Source organism: Seriola aureovittata, chromosome 13 (genome assembly GCF_021018895.1).
Source record: "Seriola aureovittata isolate HTS-2021-v1 ecotype China chromosome 13, ASM2101889v1, whole genome shotgun sequence".
In the NCBI taxonomy this organism is placed as follows: domain Eukaryota; kingdom Metazoa; phylum Chordata; class Actinopteri; order Carangiformes; family Carangidae; genus Seriola; species Seriola aureovittata.
Window position 1 is genome coordinate 2,503,568 of NC_079376.1, and position 25,953 is coordinate 2,529,520.

At 39.1% G+C, this 25,953-nt stretch overlaps 1 protein-coding gene across 2 annotated transcripts; it reads left to right on the forward strand.

Moving 5' to 3' along the window:
- Positions 1-1,495: 1,495 nt before the first annotated feature.
- Positions 1,496-25,113, forward strand: sfxn5a (sideroflexin 5a). Of its 2 annotated transcripts, XM_056393747.1 has the most exons (15): positions 1,496-1,635; positions 2,251-2,307; positions 6,419-6,487; positions 8,639-8,716; positions 8,948-8,974; positions 11,324-11,378; positions 11,899-11,924; positions 12,087-12,140; positions 12,324-12,380; positions 12,508-12,573; positions 13,541-13,631; positions 17,289-17,404; positions 17,617-17,702; positions 21,654-21,771; positions 23,241-25,113. In XM_056393747.1, exons 2-15 carry the CDS (start codon positions 2,305-2,307, stop codon positions 23,316-23,318), a joined length of 924 nt encoding a protein of 307 aa, XP_056249722.1. In that variant the 5' UTR covers positions 1,496-1,635; positions 2,251-2,304; the 3' UTR covers positions 23,319-25,113. The 2 variants fall into 2 exon arrangements, with proteins under 2 accessions (XP_056249722.1, XP_056249721.1); XM_056393746.1 differs by lacking the exons at positions 1,496-1,635; positions 2,251-2,307 and adding an exon at positions 4,034-4,188.
- Positions 25,114-25,953: the final 840 nt, after the last annotated feature.

Sequence of the window (25,953 nt, forward strand, 5' to 3'; positions counted from 1 at the left end):
CGGCCATCTACCCTACACACATCAATGTTTATATTAACTTCAGATCAAACCAAAGATATTTAACACCAGTGCGTAAATCAATCTGTTTATATCAGGTGCAAATATGTGTGTTTGGAAGAGTGCTACCTGCAAGGCTGAAGGAAGACCTGAAGTTCTTTGATACAAAAACCCCCACAATGCATCACAGCATCTCACCCAGCAGTTATTGATCTCAGCAGACTGGAAAGTGACAGATTAGGTCATGTTTATCAAATTACTTTATTGTACTTATTTCATAACTAGTTAAGGAACACCACATTAAAGATGAAGATGGTAGAACATATAACTTAACATAAACTTGGATTCATTCATGGTGTATTGCTTGGTATTAACTGAATAACACATCAAGGACAGAATTAGCCTAAATTGACTAACAGCAATTGGGATCAACAGATTTTTCAGGGCTGATTCCAATAATTAGTAAGAGTAAGAATGCGTTACCTTTCATTACCAGCAGTGATTGACCGTTTACGTGCTGACGTCACTGTAGCGTCTCCTCGCCAGTCTCTGGAGTTTCTGTCACGGGTAGAGTTTATTGCTGCTCTGTCTGAACACAGTTAATGTTGTTGTTTTCTTCATTACAGCGACTAACTACCTGCTGTACATTTAAACTGACCAGTTCTGCTCCAGCACCCACAGCTCTCTGCTGCTTATAGCGAATTTCACTGATACAGCTTTTGTTTACATGCTATTTAGAACTGATTGTTACTTTAGCTTAGCAGTTAGCTCTGGCTTCTCTCTCTCCCTTGCTCAGTGTGTGTGTCTTAGACCAACTAATCAACTTGTACATAAGAGAGTTGTGTTTTTGTAGCTTCAGAATATTGGATTGGATTTCACTTTAACACACGTTAATGACGCAGTGTAAACATACATAGTTAATGACATTTGTTTATGTGTCTATAGCATTGTTTAATCCGAAATAAACGACATGAACACAAACAACATCACAAAATTTTTATTATTATAATATTTAGTTTTATTTGTAGGCTATTTCAATATTGTTTTTGTAGGGTATGAATAAAAATGTAATAATGTAAACTTTCATTAATACCTATGGGTTTACACAGGCACACAGACCATAGACTATAAAAATGGACGTTGACTCCGGGTCTGGGAAATGAAGCCAATGCGGAAGTGCCAGAACTTGCATTCTATCGAAAGACCATCAGGGGGCGACTCCACTGGTTGCAAAAAGAAGTCCGATTGTATAAAAGTCTATGGGAAAATGGCCCTACTTGTCACTTTATTTGTTACCTCAGTACAGTACGTTTTCGTTATGTGTTTATGGTCTGAATCGCTAGTTTGAAATTTTCTTCATTACAACATGGTGTTCATTTTTCAAATTATGGTCCTATTTAAAAGAAAATAGACGTTAAAGCAGAGTGGGTTTAGGGCGTGGCTACCGCATGATTGACACACAGGGGGACCTGCCTGTTAATCCGGATATGACGTCAGAGCGATGTGTCGGACATTTGACTTGTCATTGTATTTTCAGTTAATCAACAGATGCTCCGACATGTCTGCCTGAAAATGTCTTGTTCGGCGTTCAGTTGGTCTAAAAGACACTCAGTGGAGTCGGCGGTTTAATTTTTTCCGGTAAGTACATTTTGTTTTAAGCTTATTTCTTTGCTAGCCAAAATTAGCATCCCTGTTAATATCACAGTTCAGGTGAAGATGCACCTTGCTAACCAAGCTAGTCAGCTAGTGCTAGCGTTAGCTGATAACTTAGCGATTGCTATGCTAACAGTACCTGGCCGAGCTGGGCTGATAACCTGTGTCAGAGATCTTTTAGATCCTATTTTTACACCTGAATTTAAGTTCTACCTGTAACCTCAGTGTCACACACTTGCAGGAATTTGGAGCACCAAATTTTACAGTTTTGTGCTTTGTATGTGTACACAGACGTTGACTGAAGCTCTTCCTCTTTCAGTGTCTTTTCTGTTGCCTCACCACTGTTTTTTTTTTTTTTTTTTTAATTTTTTTTAAATATCTATATAAATAGAAATCTCTTCTACAAATTCTTCACATGTATCATTTGTTCAGATTTATTCATAAAGTCTTGTTTATATTACAGTATACGCTAAATAAGGTTTAAATGGATGATTGATTCCTCTTTTATGTTCTGAAGTCCTTAGAATGCTTCAAAAACATTTCATAGTCAAAGGAGGAGCTGCTTAACATGTCCTTATTTTTCCTTATGTGTTTTCATAGGGATGGCAGAATCCACCTCAGGCCAGAACCACCTCTTGCCGAAACCAGCAAGTAATGGTAAGTCATGCGCATGACTGTATATAGGTTTAAATTAGGGTCAAAATGACTCTGAGCTTGTAAAGTGACAATAACAAATAATTCCAGTGTTTCCAGTGTAGTTGTAAATCAACATTTGTTAACCTGTAAAATAAATCTAAACTATGATCAGTGCTGAGGTTAAACTACAAAATGTTAAGATTAGTTAAAGTGATTCTGTTAACATTTATTTTTCTAAGTCACATAATCACTAATCCATCAGAACAACGCAGATGTGATTATTAATATATTTATATGTGGCTTGAATATTATAATTAAAATACTTGTTGGAAAACTTGGTGTCTATGATTTGTTGTGAAGGAACTCACTGTAACATAATAAGGAACTACTCAATAATAACTCTGCTTAATGAATTTACTAACCTATATAACTCTAAAAACAACCACAATATGCTGATGGATTTTACTGTAGTTTACAATGCAGGTCTGTTGTAATGTGTTGCTAATTACCGTCAATACACTGCTAACAAGTTTTGCATTTGTAAGAAGAAAAGCAAGACTTTGTGAATAAAACCAAACAAATGACCAGTAGTGATGTAACACACAGAGACAATGTGAAAGATGGAGTGTGTTGTGTAAAACTTTGTGCTCAAAGTTCTGTGTGTGACACTGAAGTTACAAGTACAATTTTGAGCCTATTTTTACAGCTGAATCTAACTGGACAATGACAGTCCAATCAGAGGGCAGGTGGTTTTGTAAAATGATATTCTGTTTATTACATGTAAATTGTAGTCGTCATCATCACGAATGCATCGGAAAACAACGTGGGTGTGATTACTAATATTTGGTTTGATATTACAATTAAAATACTTGTTTGGAAACTTGCTGTCTTGGATTTGTTGTTAAGGAACTTATTGCGATGGAGTAATGAGTAACTACTCAGTAACAACTGTTTATACAACTGATAACAACTGATACATTCCAGTACATCAAACTTTTTAGTTTGAAGTGTGAATGTTTGATGTGATGAAAAAAAGTTGCCACATTTGCATCCAGAATTACAAAGTTTGAATGTAAAAGTGCACATAAATGTAAAATTACAGAGAAAATCTTTAAATTGTTAGTATGGACATTAACCTTTATAATAACAAGCTACATTATTAATTGCAGATAATTGCTGTCATTTTACATAGATTTGTATGTAGTTTAAGAAAGTAAAAAAAATACCATATAAATAATACAGTAATTTTTTCTTTACAATAATGGGTAATAAATGTAATTCATTATTGTTGGCAAAATGCTTAAAATAGAAGTTTGACTGTTAATTCACAGATAATTTCTGTAATTTTACAGACTTTTGTACACAATTTATTTTTATTTTCCGTAGAATTATTAATTGTGCTGTTGTATTGAATTTTAATGTGAGGTGTTTTTTTGTCCATCCTCTGCCCAAGTCAATACTGGTGACTTTAATTCAAAGACACCACTAGGGGGCTATGTTATCCTCTTTAAACACAACCTACCTGAGTGCTTCGTCAACATTTCAACTCAAAAAGCTTCATATTTTGGTCTGTTTTACTCTTAACTTATGCATTTGCACTTTACTTGTTGACATCCCCTTTAAAACAATGAAAACAAGGCATGTACTCCTGGGAAGTGTAGTCCGTTTTTCCTATAGACTGCACTTTCTAAAGCACCCTGGAAAAACTACATTACCCGTAATGCAACTCGGCTAGTGAACAGCTGAATATTGACCGCCAGCCCTTCAGCTGTAGCCGCATGAAGTGTTTGTGAAAGGTTTTATAAACGTAGATAGGGAGAATACTGGTGTAGATTGGTGTGCGTGTGCAGCAGCATGTCTGAATATCCGACCTTTCAGTATGGCAAGTCTCGTTTCGACCAGGTACTTTTGTTTTTCACTTCGACTAAAGTCTGTAACAGGAACTCAACTTCATGTGTGCAGACAGCAGTCTGTTTTATCTGCACATAAACAGGCCTTTACACATCCTAGTGTCACGCTGTAGTTGAGTTAATTAAACTGTACTTTTAGCATCTACTGTATCTTGTAAACAGTTTTGTTTAACTCATGTCTGGGAAAAGACAATTAAGCCAACATTATCACAGTCGAAACCAGCACGTTCTTCGTATTTGAATTTCTCGGTTAGCTTGGACATGTTATGAACAGGCGTAAAGTTCAAATACTTTGAACCTTGAACGCAGCGCGAGAGAAAATCCAAACGGTCATCTCTCTCCAAAATAATTTTAAATCGACTTCCACTAGCGCCAGTGGCCCAGTATGACACAAATATAAATAAAACTGTAGTACAACTCTTGATATGTAGCTCTTTCACCGTGTTTTAAGCTTCTTGGTCAGCTTGGACATGATGTGTTACCTCAAAAAAATACTTGGTCCCGTGAACGCAGCGCGAGATAAAGCCCCAACGGTTAAATCTCTCTATAAACATTTTAAATCAGCGGCTCTTGTCATTATATATACTAATGCCAAAATTACTCTAATATAACTCCAAATGTTTATCCATCTGTAAGATAATTTTAAAACAACTTCCACTGGTGCAAATGGCCAAATAATACATTAATATTAAAACTCAAGCTATTAATGTTTTTCTATGCTTGATAATGGTATTAAAGTTCAAACACTACTCAGGAACTTGAACGCAGCTTGTGACGAAATCCCAACGGTCAAATCTCTTAAAAACAATTTTAAACCAACGGGTCTTTTTATTCTCAAGGTGCTAATGGCAAAATTACACCAATATAAATCTGTAAACTAGATCTTCATCAGTACTTAAGCTTCTGGGTCAGCTTAGACATGACATGAAATATTAGAATGGGTTCTTATCCTGGGAGACATGAATTCAGGAACATCTGCTGTGATTTAGTCTCAGAAACTTAATAATTTAATTTGAAAAATAACTAATAACAAATATAACAAAAGAAATGTTGGACAGCACATTTGCAAGTTGAACCACTTTCTCTAAAGTAAGAGTTGTTTGCATATATTTTTTTAGTGTGTCTTTAGAAAAAGTGAAAACTTATTTGGTAAATTTACTCTTATGAATGTGACATTTAGCCTGTATAATTGTCAACTTAATAATATACTAGTGCTTAGATGGACACATGGTGTTGACATGGAAACCAAACAACACATGTTCAAAACATATAACGCATTCAGGAAGGATTGATTAATAATGTATATGAGAGCAGGTCCAAAACAAATGAAAATAATAATTAATTTCAGCAATTAAACAATAAATGGAACAGTTAGGTGACAGACAGGTCACCAATGAAGCGACTGTTAACCTTGGAGTAAAGATAAGATGAGTCCCCCTGGTTTCCACTGCTCACCAGTGTCAGCTCAAACTGGTGAAGTTGGAAAGGTAGTGGTGGAGGATAAATAGACTTTAACAGATTTAGAGAGCTATTCCCCCCCGTGCCATGTTTTTACCAAGCATCCATATGTTCAGGAAATCACAAGGCACAGCAGTGAGTTAGATACCAGATTTTCATCCAAATTAGCAGTTAGTGTAATTAAAATTAAGTTGGGGAGGAATGGGGATGGGTGGCTTTCAGGGCTGCATGGTGTGCTGCTATATTTCTGGAATTATTCCGTATGCTCGGTAATGAATAAAGGTGTTTCTGGTACAGTCATTATAGAAACTGATTGCAAATGGTGTGAGTGGATTTGGGTCCCTAAAAGATGCAGATACGAAACAGTTTGTCGGAGGTATTAATGAGGAGCTTCCACCTGGTGTGTCAAAACAGCTGGCACGCTGTTATATCACTGTTTACTGAGCGTCAGCTGGAATCTGTCTGCCTCTCTCTGCTTACAAGAAACAATCCAGAATCTAATTTGGCTGCAGATGTTTGAACAGAAAATACAGTTATTTTACTTGTATATTAGAACTTTTCTGAACTTTTTCATCCCAACTCTGCAGTTCTGTGATTGCATGTTGAAAATGCAAACTTTTAAAGACCACATAATGCATCTCCTAATGATGTTTAGATGAAAAATGACTATTTAATCATATAAACGGCCACCTAAACAAATTGAATGTTTTATTTTCCTTTTAATGTGGATGATGTTTTTATCGTGTGTTTTCTTCCTCTCTTAGAAAACGTTCTTTGGTCGATTCAGACACTTCCTGGATGTGATTGACCCCAGCACCCTCCTTGTGACAGAGGTACACAAACTGAACTGCACCATCATTTAATGTGTGTTTTGATTGGATAGTTTCTATTGAGCAGACAAGGACTGTGTACCATGCTGAACGACACTGCAGTGCTAGTTTCTTGGGGAGTGCATAAGAGTAACTCATTCACTAATGCAGCCCAGGTTATCTCTGCTGGTCTGAGGGTTTGGACTTTATCAGAGTGCTGTTTTTTGCCGTTTAGCTCTCTTTTGTCTTGTATTTGAGGGATTATATATAGATGGAGACGCTGTCACTCTAACATGTGCAAACAAATACAATCCATTCAGAATCTTTGGAGGAATCACACTAATAAAGTCTATATAAAGCCTATTTATTTATCACAAGTTTGTCCCAGATGGTTCATTTGAGAACCAAAGTGAAACCAGAACTTCCAGGTTCTGTTCCAGAAGTAAGAAAACTTCATTCAAAATCCCACGGACATCTGTTAACTACTTAAATAACTAAAATACAGGCTTGGAACAGAACAACAGTATGTCCAGTGGCTCACTTTATATATTTGGATAAGGATGGTAGTTTTATGAAAAATGATCTAATCTTTCTTTTTTTAAATTCTAAATGAAGGATGGCGCTGTATTACAAAAGCTATAGTGAAACTGAGGCTAGCCTGATGTGATGTCATGATTTCAGCTGTACATTAAACCAAAGCACAGATTGTCAGGGGTCTAAGGATGACACCTTCTGTCCTTACACCGAGGACTTAACAGAAAAACACTAGAAAAGAAAAATGGGAGAAACCTTAGAGCGACAGACTAGAGATCCCTCTTTCAGGACAGGCCGACATGCAGTTAGTGTCTCATGAACAGAAGTGGCTTTAAAAGAATTGCAGTAGCTCACAGCAGAGCTCCTGGATGAATACCACAAAAGCAGAATGTCAAGATTTCAGTATCCAGCCAAGAACTGCAAAATAGTAAAAATACAAAGTAACAGAAATAAAAAATGTTATGTATGTATTTTTGCCTTTGGTGTTACGCTGCTCTCCGTTCACTGTTTTTGAGACGTTCAGATGAAACCTGCAGAGGACAAGGAAGTAACTTCCTGAGGTTACAGGCGGTTATACAGTCTGACTTTTCAGTTCTTATTTTACCTTTTGTTTAAACACAAAGGTAACAAGGTTTGACAAAGTCTCTTTCCGGACCAAAATGGCTGCACAGTAATGTTACATGAAAGGAGGAGGAATAAAACTTGGTCATTTCAGTGCTTAAAATGTCTGTGACTTTGTTTTTTAAAATCATTTAATGTGACCAATTTTTTTTAACATACTTATTCTCTGTGGCCGGGATCAAATCTGTGACCTTTTGGTTTCTGGGCCGTCATCTCTAAACGCTGGACTGCTCTGCCCGTCCTAACATTTCCCCAGGTCTCGGTTGTGTTGTGGTAATCAGTGCTCTGGTGCCCTGGGTAATGAAGCTGTTAGCGGGCTCTTTGGTGACAGTAATAGCAGCAGTAGCTCCTGGGATGTGATGAGGTGTGGACAAGTGGGGCAGCTGTGAGGGGTGAAGAGAACGTGTGCGCTTACACACACACACACACACACACACACACACACACACACACACACACACACACACACACACACACACATACACATACACACACACATCCTGCACCCTACTGGGCCAGGCGTAGCCTCAACTTGCCCCTAATGATGAGAGTTGAACAGGGTTGGATGTGATTTTTGCATAGGATTACACACACACACACACACACACACACACACACACACACACACACACACACACACAACCTCACTTGCACACAAGGCAAAGTGCACACCTAACACTGGCACACAAATGCAGAGAAAAAAACCTACACACACACACACACACACACACACAGATGGCAAGCTCATTAGAACAAATTGGGCTCCATGACCTTGTATTTTGCTCAGCATTAAGACAATGATCACACCACAGAAAGCGGCTCATTACCTTTTAGCTAACTCATTTGTCAGCTGAAAATCAGCATGAAAGATGAATGATGAAAACACAATTACTGCACGTTGAGCGTTGAGTCATGGTGGCTTAAATAGTGGAAGAGAAAAAACATTTCTGAGATGACAAAAAAAAAAAAAAAACTGTCCTGACTTAACTTTTTACTTTATTCTTTTTGTTCTCAATTCAGAAACGACTTCAGGAGAGTGTTGAGCTGCTCGACCGGTTCAAACAAGGGACTCTGCCTCCAGGAGTGACAGACGCTCAGGTAAAGACTCAAAAACCTGAGCTGATGAGTCTTTGTGATGGAAATATGTTGATTCAGTCAGAAAATCAAGGATAGCTGTGAACACGTAAGACGAATATCTTCTCTATGTTTTCAGAGCAGTTTAAAAGTCCATGGTCCATTTTTAAATAAATAAATAAAGGCTTCAGTTTTATTTATTTATGAAACACGGTCATTAACTGACTGTTAAATACTTTTTCTTTTTCTCTACAGCTTTGGCAAGCTCAGAAAATAAAGCAGGTAAGATCTTTCACACACACACACACACACACACACACACACACACGCGCACGCACACACACACACACACCTCTGGTTGTTGTGGCACAAAAATACACTGAATGCCACATTATACTTTTCGTTCCGTTTACCTTATGATTCATCTACTGTTAATCTACTTTGCATGTTTGCCTTTTTTGCACATGTGCACTTGTACAGTTTTTGATTCACTTATGGTGAATTTATTATTATTATTATTTTACTTCCTCTTTCCTAACTGAGTGCTAAGCATTTATAACAAAACTATTTCTCTGCGTGGATCAATAAAGTTTTTCTGATTCTGAATTGGCGAACAAAACTGACACCAGTCTTTGTGCTTCATCTCAAGAGTTACCTGTTTATACAAGTATACGACAACAAGTCAACAGAAACATGGAGGCGCAGCGTTAAAAAAGTTTTCTTTTAATGGGGAAGTAGATAAAAAAAAAAAAAAACACACACAGAAGCAGGCGAGTGGTTTTAACTCCAGTGCTAATTAGCAGTAAGTGCCAACTTTCTGAAGTCACTGAACTGAAGGCACAAGTTGGTCAGAAAATTATATTCAGTAATATAGAGACAGCAACAGCCATATTTTTGAGACGTTTTGAAGGAAAGAAGCCATCGTGTTCATTAGTAACTCCTGTGCTTTTCCTACTATGACAAGTCAAAATGTCTGCTGTGAAAAGTGCCTGTTCCCTCTGCCTCTGTGGCTGTCTGTGTACAAATGTGTATCAAATCAAAATCAAACCAAACATGAGCAGGACAGTGAAATCTGATCTCAAGTGATACCTAAATCAGAAAGGGGCTAATGTCAGCAGTTAAACATGCACTTGACTCTTCAGTGTTATGGGCCATTTTACAGGACTATGTATATGCTATGGGGCCATATCTCCGTATTCAGACATGATAGTGCCCTCATACATGACGCTTTAGCTTTTGAGACTCAGTCTATGAGCATCAGGAAAAAGCAGGACGCCTTCCGTTCCTCGCCAGTCAGCAGATCTCATCACCATTGAAGCAGCAGGGGAAAGAGATTTCTATCTGTCTTATCTTACGGCAGAGGAGAGGATAGTGTGCTGTCGTTTGTCTGTGGTGCACACACATGACAAGACTTTTAAAAGCTTATCGACACACACACACACACACACACATACAAAAAAGAAAAGAAAACATGCTGTAAAAAAGGAAAGATCTAAAGCTCATGCTGCTTTAATGCATCAGGCAGATGTGAGGTTATACGTCAATATCAAAGGCCTCAGCCACTCAGACTGTCATCAGTGCTTATACAGCTGATTCAAGTGCAAACAAATAGATGTCTGCTCAGTTAATTGGAATGAACTGTAATAGCACAAATATACACGTTTAATAGATATATTTATATTATAACATTGTCGTAATACTAGAGATTGAAACTGGCACTGTGACATCATATTACTTGCACTAATGGACTTTAATACTCATCATATTTATCTGCACAGAATCACATCTGCTGCCTTCAACTCAAACTTGAGGTCACATTCAGACTGAAATATCTCAACAATTATCGGATGGACTGACATTAAATCTTATACAGACATTAACATTCCCCAGCAGATGAAGCCCACGACTTCTATGATCTCCTGACTTTTCTCTAACGCCACCACAAGGTTAACATATGTTGGGTTTTTGGACAGATTTTCCATGATATTTGATGTAGACATTCATGTTCCCGTCATGGTTACTTGTAAAATCTCTGGTCATCGCTTTTAACTTTCCCATCTTCTGGTCAAAATCAAATAGTTTGTTTTTCGACTAAATGCCAGCGAAACTCCTCGCACTCCCATCAGCCTCGGCTGCACTTTTGTGTTTAATGCTAATTAGCAAACATTAGCATGCCAACACACTATCTAAAATGGTAAACATGCCTCACACAGCTTCTAGTGTGGCTGAACACGTTAACACCTGAATAATGCTTTTAGAATATTGTTGAATCTGCAACCTCAACAGTGAGTCGACTCTTACATCAACACAGGAAACAAAACCCAAATTAAAGCCTCCGTTTCTCAATAAAATGTCCCAGTTCATACGTGTCAGGATTTTCAAACAATCCACAGTTTAGTTAAGTAATAATCTTTTTGCTGCTTCAGCCACTTCCTGTTTTTTCATGTGTTTTTGACACTTTGTCTTTAGTAGTTTCAATTTACATAGATGATATTGATTAGTTTCCAATAACGTGTAAAACTTTCCTTCAGTTTTTAGCCACACAGCAGAACTCTCCTCCTAATTCATTTGAACTTGACTAACCCGTGTGCTCATCATCGTCTGATTCTAATCATTACGCTCTCATTACAGGCCATCATCCACCCTGACACAGGGGAGAAGATCCTCATGCCCTTTCGCATGTCAGGTACGGTAGCTTGGTTTGGAAGCCTTGGCTGAGGTTGGGATCTAGGCGCTTGTTATGTGGTCCAACATGGAGGCGTCATTCACCCTGGGAACTGTCGCGGCTCGACGGGGCTCTTCAGGTTGTCTCAGGCCTGGAAAAGGTCACACTCAGCTGGGCGCTGATTAAAATCTCTCTCCCACGGTGACGGAGAAGTTCTCGAAGCCTCCGAAGAGGCAAACACAAGTATTTTGGTCCAGTCTCAAAGTCTCACCTTTCTCATGAGGCGACTTTGAAGTGTCAGAGAGAGAGAGAGAGAGAATGAACGAGGGAGGAGAAACAGGAAACGACAGTAGCACATATTAACCTGTCAGACCAATGTGAGTGTAGAAATCTACACAGAAGAATAAAAGTAAAAAGATTTAGAGGTAACCACTTTACAAAGATTAGAAATAGGAGAGATTAGAACAATTAGAAGATGAGATATTAAAAATATTAATGACAATTATCAGTGTAAATTATAATACTGGCTGTCTTCTAACAGGTTTTATCCCATTTGGCACACCAGTGGTAAGACTTTTTTGGTGCACATATTTGACTTCAAAATGTTGCAAACCTTTTATGTGCATATCACACTGACATAAATACACTTTTGGCCCTCCAATATTTTATTTTTTGTTAATCTATGTGTACTTTTGTAGTCATTTTGTAAAGGGTTTTATCTTTGTGCAGGTTGTTGGCCTCCTTCTCCCGAACCAAACACTGGTGTCAACGATCTTCTGGCAGGTAAATACCAACATCTTGACCAGTGAAACTGGTGTTTGATGGTTTAATTCACTGGGATAAAAGCTTGTAAGTGAAGGTGGTCTGTGGTCTCGACTTGTTAAAGGGATCACCTTTAATCAGACAAAGACATACAGAAAAAAACTAACGAGCTCATCTTCTTTTGTCTTTCTCTACTTTGACCAGTGGTTAAACCAGAGTCACAACGCCTGCGTTAACTACTGCAACCGCAACGCCTCCAAGGTAACAGTCTCTGTAGTAGAGAGACAGATAAAGTCCCATTTGGCCAGATACCAAATGTTGTCTGTTTGCTGAGCTGCATGAACTGTTGTCATGTTGTTTTCTCGCTTCTTTTTCACTTTCACTTTAGCCAGCTCCGATTTCCAAATTTGTCCAGGGATACCTCGGAGCAGTGACGAGCGCCGTCTCCATTGCTGTGAGTTCGCTGTGACTCCACTGATTTAATAATGTCGTCACACAGAAATAACTGAGTCACTTATTAATCCATTATGTCTTTTTTTTTTTTTTTTTCATCAATCAATAGGTGTAGATATAGATGTGGAGGTAAAAGAGAAATTAACAAGCCAAGCCAAAGGTTCCCTGCTGTCATTAATGTGGGTTTCAGCACAGAGTTTAAACGTCTAACGGTTGTTTCAGATACTTTTATGGTCAAAAACCAAATGTTTTCAATTATTTTGACAAACAAATGTAGAACTTTAAAGAGGCTGAATATCAGTTTGAACTTTTGAATACCAGCCTTCAAAATACCCTTATGTTTTTTTTTTTCTTACATTTATGTCATCAAAGACTCAAATGTCAAGAGTATAATACATGTTCACACACCTGCCTGACACAACCCTTAGTGTGGACATGGGGCTCAAACAAAGCCAATTACTGGTCCCGCTGGGCGCTCATCCGGCTGCTACTCTCAGGCCTGACAACGGCAACAAGCACAGGGGGGGAAAAAAAACTCTCGGGGTCTGTGGAGGGCGGAACGACAGGCCGGGAGGGGGCCAGGAGCTCTCCAATTAAACGTCCACTCTGGTGACGACCCCCCGCCGTGCTGGGGAGAGCCGGAGGCAGGAGAGGCACGGTGGTGTGTTATCAAAGAGCACATAGCTCCTCGATCACAGACCTCTAGTGTGTTAAAATACAGCGAAGTCACTTATTTAATCGTTTATGCACAAAGCCGGGAATGTTTGTCACTTATCTCCCATTTGTGACGCCTAAAAGCTCTTCTGTGCTTCATAGGTCTCTGAACCATCAGGTTATTCAAATAATTATTCCAGATATTCTGTATTCTTTTATCATTTTAACTAATGCAAGATGCTTCCATTTCATTCATTTACAAAAAAATAGAATCAGAGTCTGATTTGTCTGTGTCGTGTGCATCCTGCTGTTAGGTGGGGTTGAACGTGTTGATCCAGAAAGCGAGCAGCTTCAGCCCAACGACCAGGCTGTTGGTGCAGAGGTTCATCCCTTTCCCAGCAGTGGGTGAGTTCAAGAAGCTCTGTAAAAACACTTCATCCATTCAAAACTCGAGTGGCCTTTTGATCTATTAGTTTAAATGAGTTCACATTGTAGAACTAACAATGTTGAACTAACTGACCAGAGTAGGACGACTACAGATACTGCAGACTTAAAATAAACCTCTATGGTGGCGGGTTAATGGAGATTAGTGTCGGTACAATATTTTATTTTTTGATGAGGTTATTTTGTTGTGGTTGGTTTACAAAGCTGCTGAAGCGCTAACTGTATTAGCATGCTGAAGGTGGAACGTTAACGTGTTAATGTGCTAATTTAATATATGCAGAGGAATCATGATGACAAATAACTTGAATGAAAGCTAATAAGTGGCCCTTGAGTTGAGATTGATTCCAAGGTATGGAACAATTGTTAGCATGCTAACTAATTACCCCATTAGTGGAGCATGCTAACGTTTAGCATCTGGTGATTACAGTAATCCAAAACTACATGTGACAAGAATTTGGTTTTTGATTTTTTTGAGGTATCGTGACATAAACTAAGAAACATGGAGCATCAACCTGTTTTCGGCGCTAACTGAAAAGTTGGGGATCAATAAAGTTTTTATGGAATGTCCTCTGATGACAGTAATCGCTTTGAATCCAATTTATCGTTATAGAGTTATAGTCAGTACATGTCATTTAAAAAAAAATTAATTAAATTGGATTTTTCCCGCCTGATTTCCTTCGGTGTTTGTTCTCTCTTCAGACGTGCTTAAAAGTGGTGTCGTCCTTCAGAACCGCTCCGTGATCCTTTACGAACCTGAGAGCCGAGAGCACACCTGAGCCGTGTGTTTCGCTCCTCACAGTCCGTTTCTTCCTCTCTGCAGGGTTCGAGGCGTTTTGTGAGCTCGCTCTGTCAGACGTGTGTGGAGCCACTCTCTCGCAAACACACAGTCACACCCAGGGGTATAGACCCATGTCCCAGAATGCCCCAGGCTGCTGGCTCATAATTAAATTGTTTGCTTGCCCCCCCCCCCCCCCCCCCCCCCCTTCCTTACCATGGCGGTTCTTCTAATTAAATCAACAGGTTTCTACAGCGCAGCCTTTGCCTGGTAATTGGCTGCTCGTTAGAACTCTGCTGCCGCAAACAAATTGGATAATTACCCCTAAAGTGGCGTCTATGTCAAGGCCTCATTTACCTGATTTCTGTTTGTTCATTGTTGTTGCTGTTGTTGTTTTGGTAGCCTTATATAAAAGGTAATTAAAATGGCTAATTGAAGCGAGCGAAAGCAAAGTGCTGTTTGAATTTTCACCCGCTTGATTTTGTTTGCTTACTTAAGGCTAGATTTATTTGTAATAACCTAATCAAGCAGCGGCCTGTCACTCAATTAGATTATGAAGACCTTAACTGGAGGGAAAACCGAGCTGCCAGAAATTTATGGGGGACAATTAATTTGTTGTCTTCTGAAAATATTTGTCATTATTTGTGATATTTAGGAAGTAATTATGTGAAAAGTTCTTGGATGTATTTCCATCAGTGTACCACTAGTTATTAGATGACAATTAGAATGTACACAAATGTAATTATTTCCAATAATTACAAATTACAGCCACATATTTTCAGCATTTAGCTGCACTGGCTTTTCAATAATCAATTAAAATTTCTAATTACTTTGATGCCTTTATTCATTTAATTACAAACAGGTTTTTGAAATTTTGATCTGTTTGTTGTAGTATTTGTTATTCTTTTCCAAAATCCTACTATCTGTCCCTTTTTATTAATTGGTCTGCAAAAAAAAAGAAAAATCCCTTGTAGGTAAAAAGAGCTATTTGCTCAGTCAATTGAATTCCCCTCACAAAGCGACGCTGCCGCCCTGCAGCCCTTAGCACAGATAACTCTGAATGCTGTTGTCTTAAATTAAAAAGCCTCGCGGCGCCACCACTAAACTCTCTAAAATGAGTTTTCCTTATTCCTATTAGAGTCAAGGAGAAAGGATCATCTGTATTAACATACATTTGTGTTCATTTTGGCTCTCGTGAATAAATCACAGGGGGAAACAACACGGCTGTTTGTTGACCTATCAATCACCTTTGTTTCCTTGTGCGTCGCTGATCTGACTGTTGCTTGAGTCAAAGTCGCACACGGAGGCGTGATGTTTAGTTTCGTGACATGGAGGTGATGAACTACATTTTGGTATTTGGTTTCGGTGTCACAGAAGGAAACTCAGTGGCAGTTATAGGTGTCAGATATGTGATATTTTCATTACAGCATCATGTATTCAATATTGTAGGTTAATACTGTTACAGTGGTAAATTAAAACATTTACTGGTTAAGAATTATTTTAAATATTTCTGTATTAATAATAATATTAGTAATCATTAATTTTACCTCAGAAGATGTAGTTTTATGAAGAGCGGGAACATTGGCTAAGGTGTTTTTATTCCTCAGTGCCGGCGACAGTCGGAGCCGGAGGCATATTGTTTTCGGGTTGTCTGTCCGTCCGTCCCATTCTTGTGGACATGATATCTCAGTAACACCTTGACGGAACATCTTCAAATTTGGCACAACCATTAACCAGGACTTAAGGATGAAGTGATTAGATTTTGGTGGACAAAGGTCAAAGGTCAAGGTCACGCTGACCATAACAAAACACGGTTTTGGCCGTGTGAAGGCAGTATCTCCGTAACCCCTTGAGAGAATTTCTTAAAATTTGGTAAAAACATTCACTTGGACTCAAAGATGAACTGATTAAATTTTGGTGTGTGTGTATATATACTATATATATATGTATCCATGCTAGGGTCTGTACTTAGACACACTGGTGCTTTGAGCTAAATGTTAGCATGCTCACAACAACATTATATACTAATGTTTAATGGAGAAATGTTTACCGTGTTCACCACATTTGCTAATTAGCGCTAAACCACTGGTTTTGCAGGTATTTGGTCATAAACAAACATATGGGACAAATTAAGATTTTGACCTGATGATGGGGTTAGATGTGAAGTTATGGGAATCACAGTTATTGCGGTTCATCCTGATGGGGACATGAATGTATGTAGCAAACTTCATTTCCTTGGATCCAAAAAAACAAACAAAAATGTCAACGTCATGGTGTCACATGAGGAAAAGTCAAGGGTTCAGAGTTCATCATCATCTGGGGACAACAAATCTCCGTGCAAAACTTTATGGGAAACCATCCAGTGGTTAGATATTTCAGTCTGGACCCCTGATGGGACCACACATCCAACCATCAGACCGTCATTACCATCTCTAAAGCCACAACACTAGCATGGCTAAAAATGTTTGAGCTCTAATTCACAGAATAATTATTTCATGATCATGAGAAAAACAGATTGTTCTGCCAATTTTTTTGCCACAACTGAAATGATTCTCTAGGGAAAAATTCGCTAAGCATCCTCTGCTCTTTCATAAATTACCACTTTAATCAGTCTGATGACGCTACAATTTAAACCATGCAGGATTAAACCTCCTCATCCTTTTTAATGCCTTCGACAGTCATCTTGAGCAAAGAACCCAACACCTTCCCTCCCCAACGGCACTGTACAAGCTTCCTGATCTTGCACCCGAGCGAGAGGGTGAAGAGACAATATGCTCATTTGTGAAATAATAAAATATGTCAATTTCACTTTCATCTGTAAGAATGTTCTCACCTCTCCGCAGCGAGTGCAAACGTCTGTAACGTGGTGCTCATGAGACACTCGGAGTTGTCGGAGGGCGTCAGCGTGCTCGACGACGACGGGAACGTGGTGGGAACATCCAGAGTAGCTGCCAGGCATGTATGTTGATTTGCTCTGAGAACGTAATACCTGGTGTAAATTTATCGTGATCAATAAACACTGTCATGTTTGTAAATGATGAGGAATTAAGTTCACACCTATGTATAAAAACATAACTGCTATTTTTGACTTTTTCCCTCTAATAGAAAAAGAAAGAAGCAACGGTCTTTTTCTTTTCTTTTTAAGGTGTTATTTTCTGATTTTTCTGACAGGCACTTCTGGAGACGGCCCTGACCAGAGTGGTGCTGCCCATGCCGATCCTGGTGCTCCCTCCCATGATCATGGCTGTTCTGGAAAAGTAAGAGACTCCTCATCACTTCATTTTAATCAGGCAGACTGCATGAGCTTCTTTTAGACCTTAGATCCGATGATTTTAGCTTAAAAATATGTTTTAAAAACCCCCACGACGTGGTTGGTCTACCAAAGTACACTGCTTTATTTTTCAACTGTGAAACGGTCCTATTCAGCAAATATCCTTGTCACGATACTTTCTAAAGCAATTTTAAGGAATTCTTATCAAAAATGTTTGTGTATGTTACATATTTATGTTAAGAAATGTCTGCTGGGCACTACATAACATTAATATGATATATGATGATAGAAGACAACCACGGTATAACCTCAGTGTAATACTGTACCTGAACTGCCACTTCCTGTATTAGCTTAATGCTCATTCTGCACGTCAGATATATCTTTTAAAATTTCTTTAAAGATTTTGTTTTACTTTTCTCATCCTGTGTAGCCACATTTACTTCAGCTCAAAGTTTGGGCAAACACAGCAGGATGCTGTTTTGGCACGGAGAGAGTTGTCCCTGGGTTTTCTGCTGAAGGAGTTTTAGTTTCTATAGGTGGCGCCCTTTTCTTTGTCCATTTAGCTGTTGTGTTCTTAAAGTGACGTCTTTTTCTGTCTCTTTGAAATTCTGATATCGCTGCTGCTGCACACGTTGCAGGGCATAACGTGCCTCCGAGAATTTTTCATAGGAAAAAGAGACAACAAGCCTCCGGCGTTTGCAACAGCAACAACAAATGATTTCAGTACCTCTGCCATTATCAGTGTTATAAAGTAGCTTTTTGTCGTTTTAAAGAGTTAATTATGGCTTTAATGGCAGCAATAAAAGTGGTAAACCTTTTTGGTGTTCGCCTATAATGAAAGTCCGATTAATTCACTAACACAAATGACTCCTAATTAAATGACAATTAAGAAATTAATAATAAAACTGTCCAAAATTTTAGTCACAATATGAATATCTCAACATCACAGTTTCCTTTGTGCTCAGAACTGTTTGATAAGCCCACACAGTCGCTGAACCCTCTCCACCGTGAGATTCAGTGTTGTGTGATATGACTGTAATGATGCCTTAATGATGCAATGTGTTTATACGGACGTCCCGTGATCGATGGCATGGCTGTGCCTGCGGTGTGCCGAGGAATGCAGCCATCTTTGTAAATCCCTGACAGCACTTGTCCCGACTGCTCCGAGCAGGCGGGCTCAGACAGCGAAGCCAGCTGCCCAGGTGTGTTTGGGATTCCTGGCAGCTGAATGACTGCAAGGGAAGCGAGAGAGAGAGAGAGAGAGAGAGAAAGGGAGAAAGAGAGAGAGAGAGTAGGGGGCTGTGAGGTTGGCTGTAGATGCAGGTGAGTAGTGCTCAGCTATCCTCCATGTCAGCTCGCCTTCACTGGCTCTCAATGGAGCGAGAACAAGGGGACAGAGATGGGTCCCTGGGCGGCCCCTCAATGATGGATTACACTGCTGAGAGCAGATCTAGCACATTGACAGCAGGTTCTGTTCTTCATGTGAGGTTGCAGACCCACAAGTGTATTGAAAACATTGATTCAGGTTATTTTGTCTGATAGACGTCTTGAGAAATTTGCTCAATAACACTTCCAACATAACATTTCTATATATATATATATATATATATGTGTGTGTGTGTGTGTGTGTGTGTGTGTGTGTTAATGATATGTATTTATCTTAACCTGGAGCCAGGGCTTAAAGACTCTAGACAACACACAACCCCTGTAAAAACTTTACACACATTGAAACATTATTTGGTGTGCTTTGTTTTGTGCTTTGTTTTGTTGCTAGGTAGATTTTCCTCCCTTGTAGACGAAAGTCTTCTGGCTGTAGCTTCATGTTCTAACAGACAAATGAAAGTGGGATTGATTTTCTCAAGAAAGACAGTAAGCACGTTTCCCAGAATGTCAAACTATTCCTTTTAGCTGAAATAATCAAAGTCACCTGACCTGGGGTCAGGCTTAGCTCGTTTCTGGCTGTTTCAGTGGCAGTTTTTTTTCCTGTCGGCTTAATCTTACGTGGAGAAGCTCGCAAAAACATTTGTAATATATAATCTTGTGTGAATAAGAGATGCTCTGAACATGCTGTTGATACTAACTTGTGCTGCACGATATGCAAGAAAAAACATCCAAATTTTGCGATTATTTTTGGCAGATATTACCATCACGATTTCAACTGAAATGCTCATTTTTGTTGTTTCATTTTCACTGGGAAATTAAAAAAAATGTTGATGTGATTTTTGTTGGGTCTGTACCAAACAAACATGTTCCTTTATGGAGAAAATGATGTGTAGGCCGGGGCGTCTCTGTATGCTGCTAACAATGTGCTAACACATTTTACTTTTATCAAAAAAAATTGCAGCTCCTGCGTTTTCTATTATATTTTGATTAATTGTGCAGCTCAACTATTAACTACTGAAACCTATTGACTATTGAAGAAGAATTCATCTCTAGAGCTGCTATTCGCTAGACAACACAAGTCACTGTGGATATTTTGTGACTCCGTTTGTTCGTGGCGACAGAGGCGCAGTCAGAGGTTCATTTAACCGGAGCGTTGCCACTAGTCAGGTTATTCAGAGCCTGTGAATGCTGCCAGTTTTACATAAAACTGTGTCATTGAATTTGAGATAAAATTAAGTTTTCACCTGATTTTGAAGGTTTTCAGACTTACACTTGTGCCCAAACCTTCGCTTCCTCACATACCTCACAACTCCACTCTTTGTAATCCAGTTCCCTAAAATGTGTATCTGCACATTTGTGTGTATGTGAATGTGTGTAGCCTAATTAAACCATGGCAGCCATATGTGTTAATGAGCTCCCTCATTAGGCAGTAGCTCTCCTCGTTAGGGGGAGAGGCGTCGCTGGTGGAGGAGAGATGGAGCGGCTCTTTCTCAAGCTCCTGCTGAGTTCGCTGTCCCACACACTGAAGAGGGGATTATCCTACGGAGGGCAGCGAGGAGGGAGGAGAAATATGGGCCGAGACGAGAAAATATATTTCTGGAGATAGAGCGATGTAAAAGCCCTTAAAAATAGAGACAACAGCTTTTAAAACAGGTGTAAGGGATTATACAGACAAAAGAGTCATTTTACCAAATGACAATTTAAAATTCTAAACAAACGACAATAAAAGCAAAACTGCTCGTATGATTTCTGGGTAACAAAAGGCAAATATTCAACTCTGAACTGAGCTTTATGGTGTTGAATGTGACAAAACATTGGATTTTTCGATGGTTGCAACAGATTCAGCTGAACTGTCGTTTCCTGGATGCACAACTCACTCAGTATCACTATTTTACAGTGTAAAGTTGCGTCTCATTGAACGGTGGTGGCTCTTCATGGCTTCTTTTAAGCTTAAAGTTCATAAAGAGATGCCAATGAGTCGGTCATGTAACGGCCAGTATGTGATTTCTAATGTTCTCACATTCATTTTAAATAGAAAACCCTTTTTTCTTTCAACTTTCTACCTCATTTCAGACAGTGGGTTCATAATGTTGTGAAGACATTTAGCTAAAGGCGTTACCTGCCTGCTAAATGTTACTCTGCATGTATTTTTTTTATTTTATTTAATTTATGTCCTAGCTGACTTGTATTTGTCATTTAATTGCGTTTTCCTGTCAGGACCGTTTGATCGTTACTTTGCTTTAATCAACATGTTTTCTGCCAGTGACCATTACATTATTGGCCAAAATCTAAAAATTGGTTCTAACAAATAAGTTGAATTGCCAACATTCACACGATTTTAACATTCAAAAATAGCTTTATCTCTTGAAGGCTTCAGTTTTTAGGAGATAGTTGCACAGTCTTTGGAACGTGTGTTTAATAAATGCACAGTTTGTGTTCTAAGTTTTGTTGAACACACATTTCTTCACCAATGAGAACCATCTGTCTGTCCTGTACATTTTACTGTAGAGTGGATAAAGTGAAAGTGTCTCTCTGTCCTTCTGTGTCCCACCAGGCTCCCTCTCCTGCAGAGACAGCGGAGGCTCGTCCTGCCCGTCCACAGCCTGGTGTGTCTCGCTGCCTTTGGCCTGGCTCTGCCTCTCGCCATCAGTCTCTTCCCACAGATGTCCCAGGTACGTCACCCCGTAAACGTCCTTCCTCTTAGATCCAACAGGACATCATTTAATAACTGCTTCGTCTGAAGTTTAATCTGTGAAATTGATGTTTAATTTTTGGTCTGAAGTGATTTTTGCTTTGGAGCTTCTGCACTGCAATAATCATCCGTCAGTAAAACCAAATACAGGCCACTACTGTGGGTTTTCTACTGTTGAATATTCAGCTTTTGTATCATAGTAGTTTTGGTGTCACTGCTGGACTCGCTGCACCTGCTCATGCTTCCTATTGATTTTGTTCTTTGATACAAACAAACAAACAGCTGTCGCAGCTAGACGCTAAAAGCAAATGTAAAAACCTTAATGAGCTGGAACAGAATTGATATTGAATGTTTTTGAATTACCACATCTGATTCACAGTGGAGATGCTCAGAGAAAAAATCTGATAAAAAACTGATTTAACTCATTAAATATCGGAGTCAATTTCATATCTGCTGATCCCAAGAGCTCCTTTTATTCATATTTGTTTTTGCTTCTTTAAATGCTAACTGCTTAGCTCGGACCTGCTGTGACTGAGTTTCAGTGACTGATGTTGATGACCGGAGTCTCCTGACCTCCTGAACGTTTCCCATTGAGCTTCACGGAGGCTCTCTCCTAATGAGGCGTAGCCCTCTGAGACATAACCTGCTCTGTTATGATCTGCCCAGAGTCTCTCTTGCCTTCAGTCATTGATGCCATCCAGGCTAGCAGGCTGCGATCTAACTTTAGCCTCGTTGGCTCAGTATGTGTCATTCTACTCATTAAATGGCTACGGCATGATGTTGTTTTTCACTCCATCTCTGTCTTTGTCTCGTCTCTGCCAAATGACTCGCTGACACAAGCCAACCGGCTCTGGCTTTAAAATGTTTAGGATTTAATTACCACTGGAAATAGCTCAGACAGCCATATGGCAAAAAACTTCAGACATATGTGCCGCCAACGGTCCTGTGAAAAGCTGCCTCCCGTTCCACAGAGGGGCCTGTTTTTCTCTCACAAGTCCTTTTTGCACTTTCGCAAGGATAGCAGATGAAAAAAAAAAGAACTCCCCAAAAAGCAACATGAATGCTCGGCTCCCCTGGACCCCCCGCCTACTCAATTTGTCCCACTTCCCCATTTCACACCTACCAAGATGTCTGATTAGGATTCTGCCTCCAACTCCAACAGCCATCTGTCTCTGGTTCAAATATTAGGAGATGCAAACCTCAAATTAGACTTTAATCTGCCAAATTGGCTTTTTGCACATTAGCAGTAAATATGGTACATTTAAAGCCTTTAAGAAATATTTAGTTACAAATGAAACGGCTTCAAATCTTTAAGTAGCGGCTCATGTGGATGATTAAGGCGTGTACAGCATACTCGCATACAGGATGTAAACTTGTTATATCTGACAGCTTGTGCCAAATATCTCCGCTTGCACTGTTGACCTTCTTGTTCTGCTTTGATTCCCACAGATCAGCGTGAATCAGTTGGAGCCAGAGATCGCCATGGCAACAGATTGCAAGATTGTGACATACAATAAAGGCCTGTGAGTGATCCCTGCGGCCCGACGGCACGGTTCAAGCTGCCAGAGAATGAATCATGGTAAATTTGGCTGCATTAGCCTCGGAGGATTTAGCATATGTTTACAGGGAACGGCGGTTCATGTTGTTTACACCGAGACAGTGGTTGTTAATTGAGAAATAACACCAAGACATATTGTGATATCGGAAAGTAAACGTCATGACACCTCAGAGTGTATTATCGTGGTTTTAACATGGAGCCTGTTATCTGCTATGTCTATGTTGTAGCTAGAGTGAGCTAATGGGGGGAGGGTAACAGCCTGCTTAGGCTAGCCAGCCATGTTAGCTTACAAGCTTCTTTTCCTAATTAATTAGAGATTCATTTTAATAAACATGATCAAAATAGGTGGATTAAAACAGGAGCAGGTTGTGTCTAAATGATTGTAGTTGTGAGTGAGAATCAAATCAGGATAAATGAGCGAATGTGTTTTTGTGAATGTTTTGTTTTTTCTTCTTCTTCTTTTACAATTCAGAGGTTCCCGACCTTTGTTTTTCTTCTCTTGATCCCTTAATATGAAGTAATGCACTGTCTTTGCAGGCCGGTGTCACAGGTTCGATACTATATGTAACTGTTAGTTTTGATTTTTTTGAAGAACACTTTTTAGAGGCCTGAAAGGGTAAAACTACAGTATCGCACGAGAATGAAGTAAAGTTTAGAGAAAAGTCAGAAAAAGACAAATCTGACTCCAGCGTTAGCTGCAGAAATTCTAGCCAAGTTGTTTTACTAAAATATTTTTAGCCAGATATGAGGTTACAGCAGATAATTCCTCTGCAGAGTATCACTTTACTATCTGTTGCGTGATTGAAAAGTTTATAAAGTAAACTTTGATCAGTATCTGCTTTTAATGCGTCCAATTAAAATGTGACACTGAGTTTGTTTGTTTTTTTTTTGTTACCACAAAGGCAGGTATTGAAAACATCATTATTCAAATCCCAGTATTTGCTTTGGCTCCTTCCCACTGGAATCTGGAGGCTGAGTCACTCTCATGTGGTAAAACAACAGTTGCTTTGAGTTTGGCGTCAGGAAAAATCTTCTTTACACATCTTTTAGATTTTGCTTCCGACTAAAGTGCATTTACTCTTTAAAACTTACTTTTGTATTTTGAATACACAAATATAAAGTAAGAATATTTTTAAGTCTTAACCTTTTTTAAAGGAGTTTTTTTTTTTTTTTGCTCCATATATGTTTTTGTGAAAGCACTATTTTAATAATGCCTGCTCTGTATTTGTGTATGTATGTATCTGCACTTGATTTATATAAACTGTCTGTCTTCAAGTAGCCTATTATCTTTTGTCATGATCTGTGCGATTAGTATGTTTGCCCGGTTGCTGGGGGAACGTAGCACGGGCTGCGATGCCGTGTAATTCAACAAGAAGCCACATGCAGATCAGTGGAAGATGCTGGGTGTAAATTGTGGAACATAATTCAGGTGAGACAAATACAAACAAAATACCATTCATAAAGCAAACTGTTACATATATGCATCTGATTTCTCTTCTTTTGATTGATCTGCAATCAGTGATGAGCATCATGTTTAAATATGTCTGAAGGATTTCACTCTTAGTTTTTGGGCGTCACAGAGGGCGTTACAGAGGACCCCAGTTCTACATTTTAACTCATAAATTCAACTCAAAAAACCCCCAAAAAACACATTTGTAAAGATGGTTTTTGCATTTTTAAAGTTATGGATAATCTTGTTTGTTTGTTTTTTTTAAATTCTGTACAACTTTATACTTTATGGAAATAAATCTCATCTCTAAACTGTGTTTAACTGAGAATTTATTGCAGATATACCAAATGAGGTAATTTCAGTAATGAGCAGAATGCAACTGTTTTTTTTTTTTTCCAGTAATTTCCAAAATTATTTAAAGTGAGTCTTTCACTAATTAAGTTCTGTACTTTGTGATTCAGTGTGTTTACCGCTGCTTGACTGAAACTGATCCAATGTGACAACTGTGACTGCGCTGCATGATTTATCACCTCACGTGCAATTTTATTAACCAACAATAAAACACATGTGATTTGTGGTGTTAGTAGAGAAAATAGGAGGCTTCAGTCATCCCACAGAAAACAATAATGAGGAAACCAGCCGTCGTGCTTCACTTCAGGTCTCCGACACCTCTGCAGCAGCAGCAGCTCCCTGCGCCTCCGGGGAGACTCTTGTTTTTCACGGCGGATTCCTGCTCTCATCCTGAACTCTCCTCTCTGCTGACTCAGGCGACAGGAGACGCAGTGTTTAGGGAGACGGGCGTGATTGTTCCAATTAATTGTTTTCCCTAACAGACAACTGAGAGGCGCAGCTCTCGTTAGTCGCTGCTGACCTTTTACCTAACTGAGATGTGATTGGCCCTAACCGCACCTGCCTGTCGAGAAGATGGTTGTAGAGCTTCACAGGTCAGGGTGAGCTGCTGTGTTGGTTAAAATACACCTTTGATGATGTTTATTTGGACAATAAGGAATGCTGAATCTCTATCTTTTTTTTTGTACCGTGTGTTTGCACCTGCAGTGAGTATAGGATGTCCTGGAAACTCAAAACAAGGCATGTGGCCCCTTTTGCAACTGCAGATGTCTGATGCATTGTGCGCCTTTGTGAAAAGGTGAGAC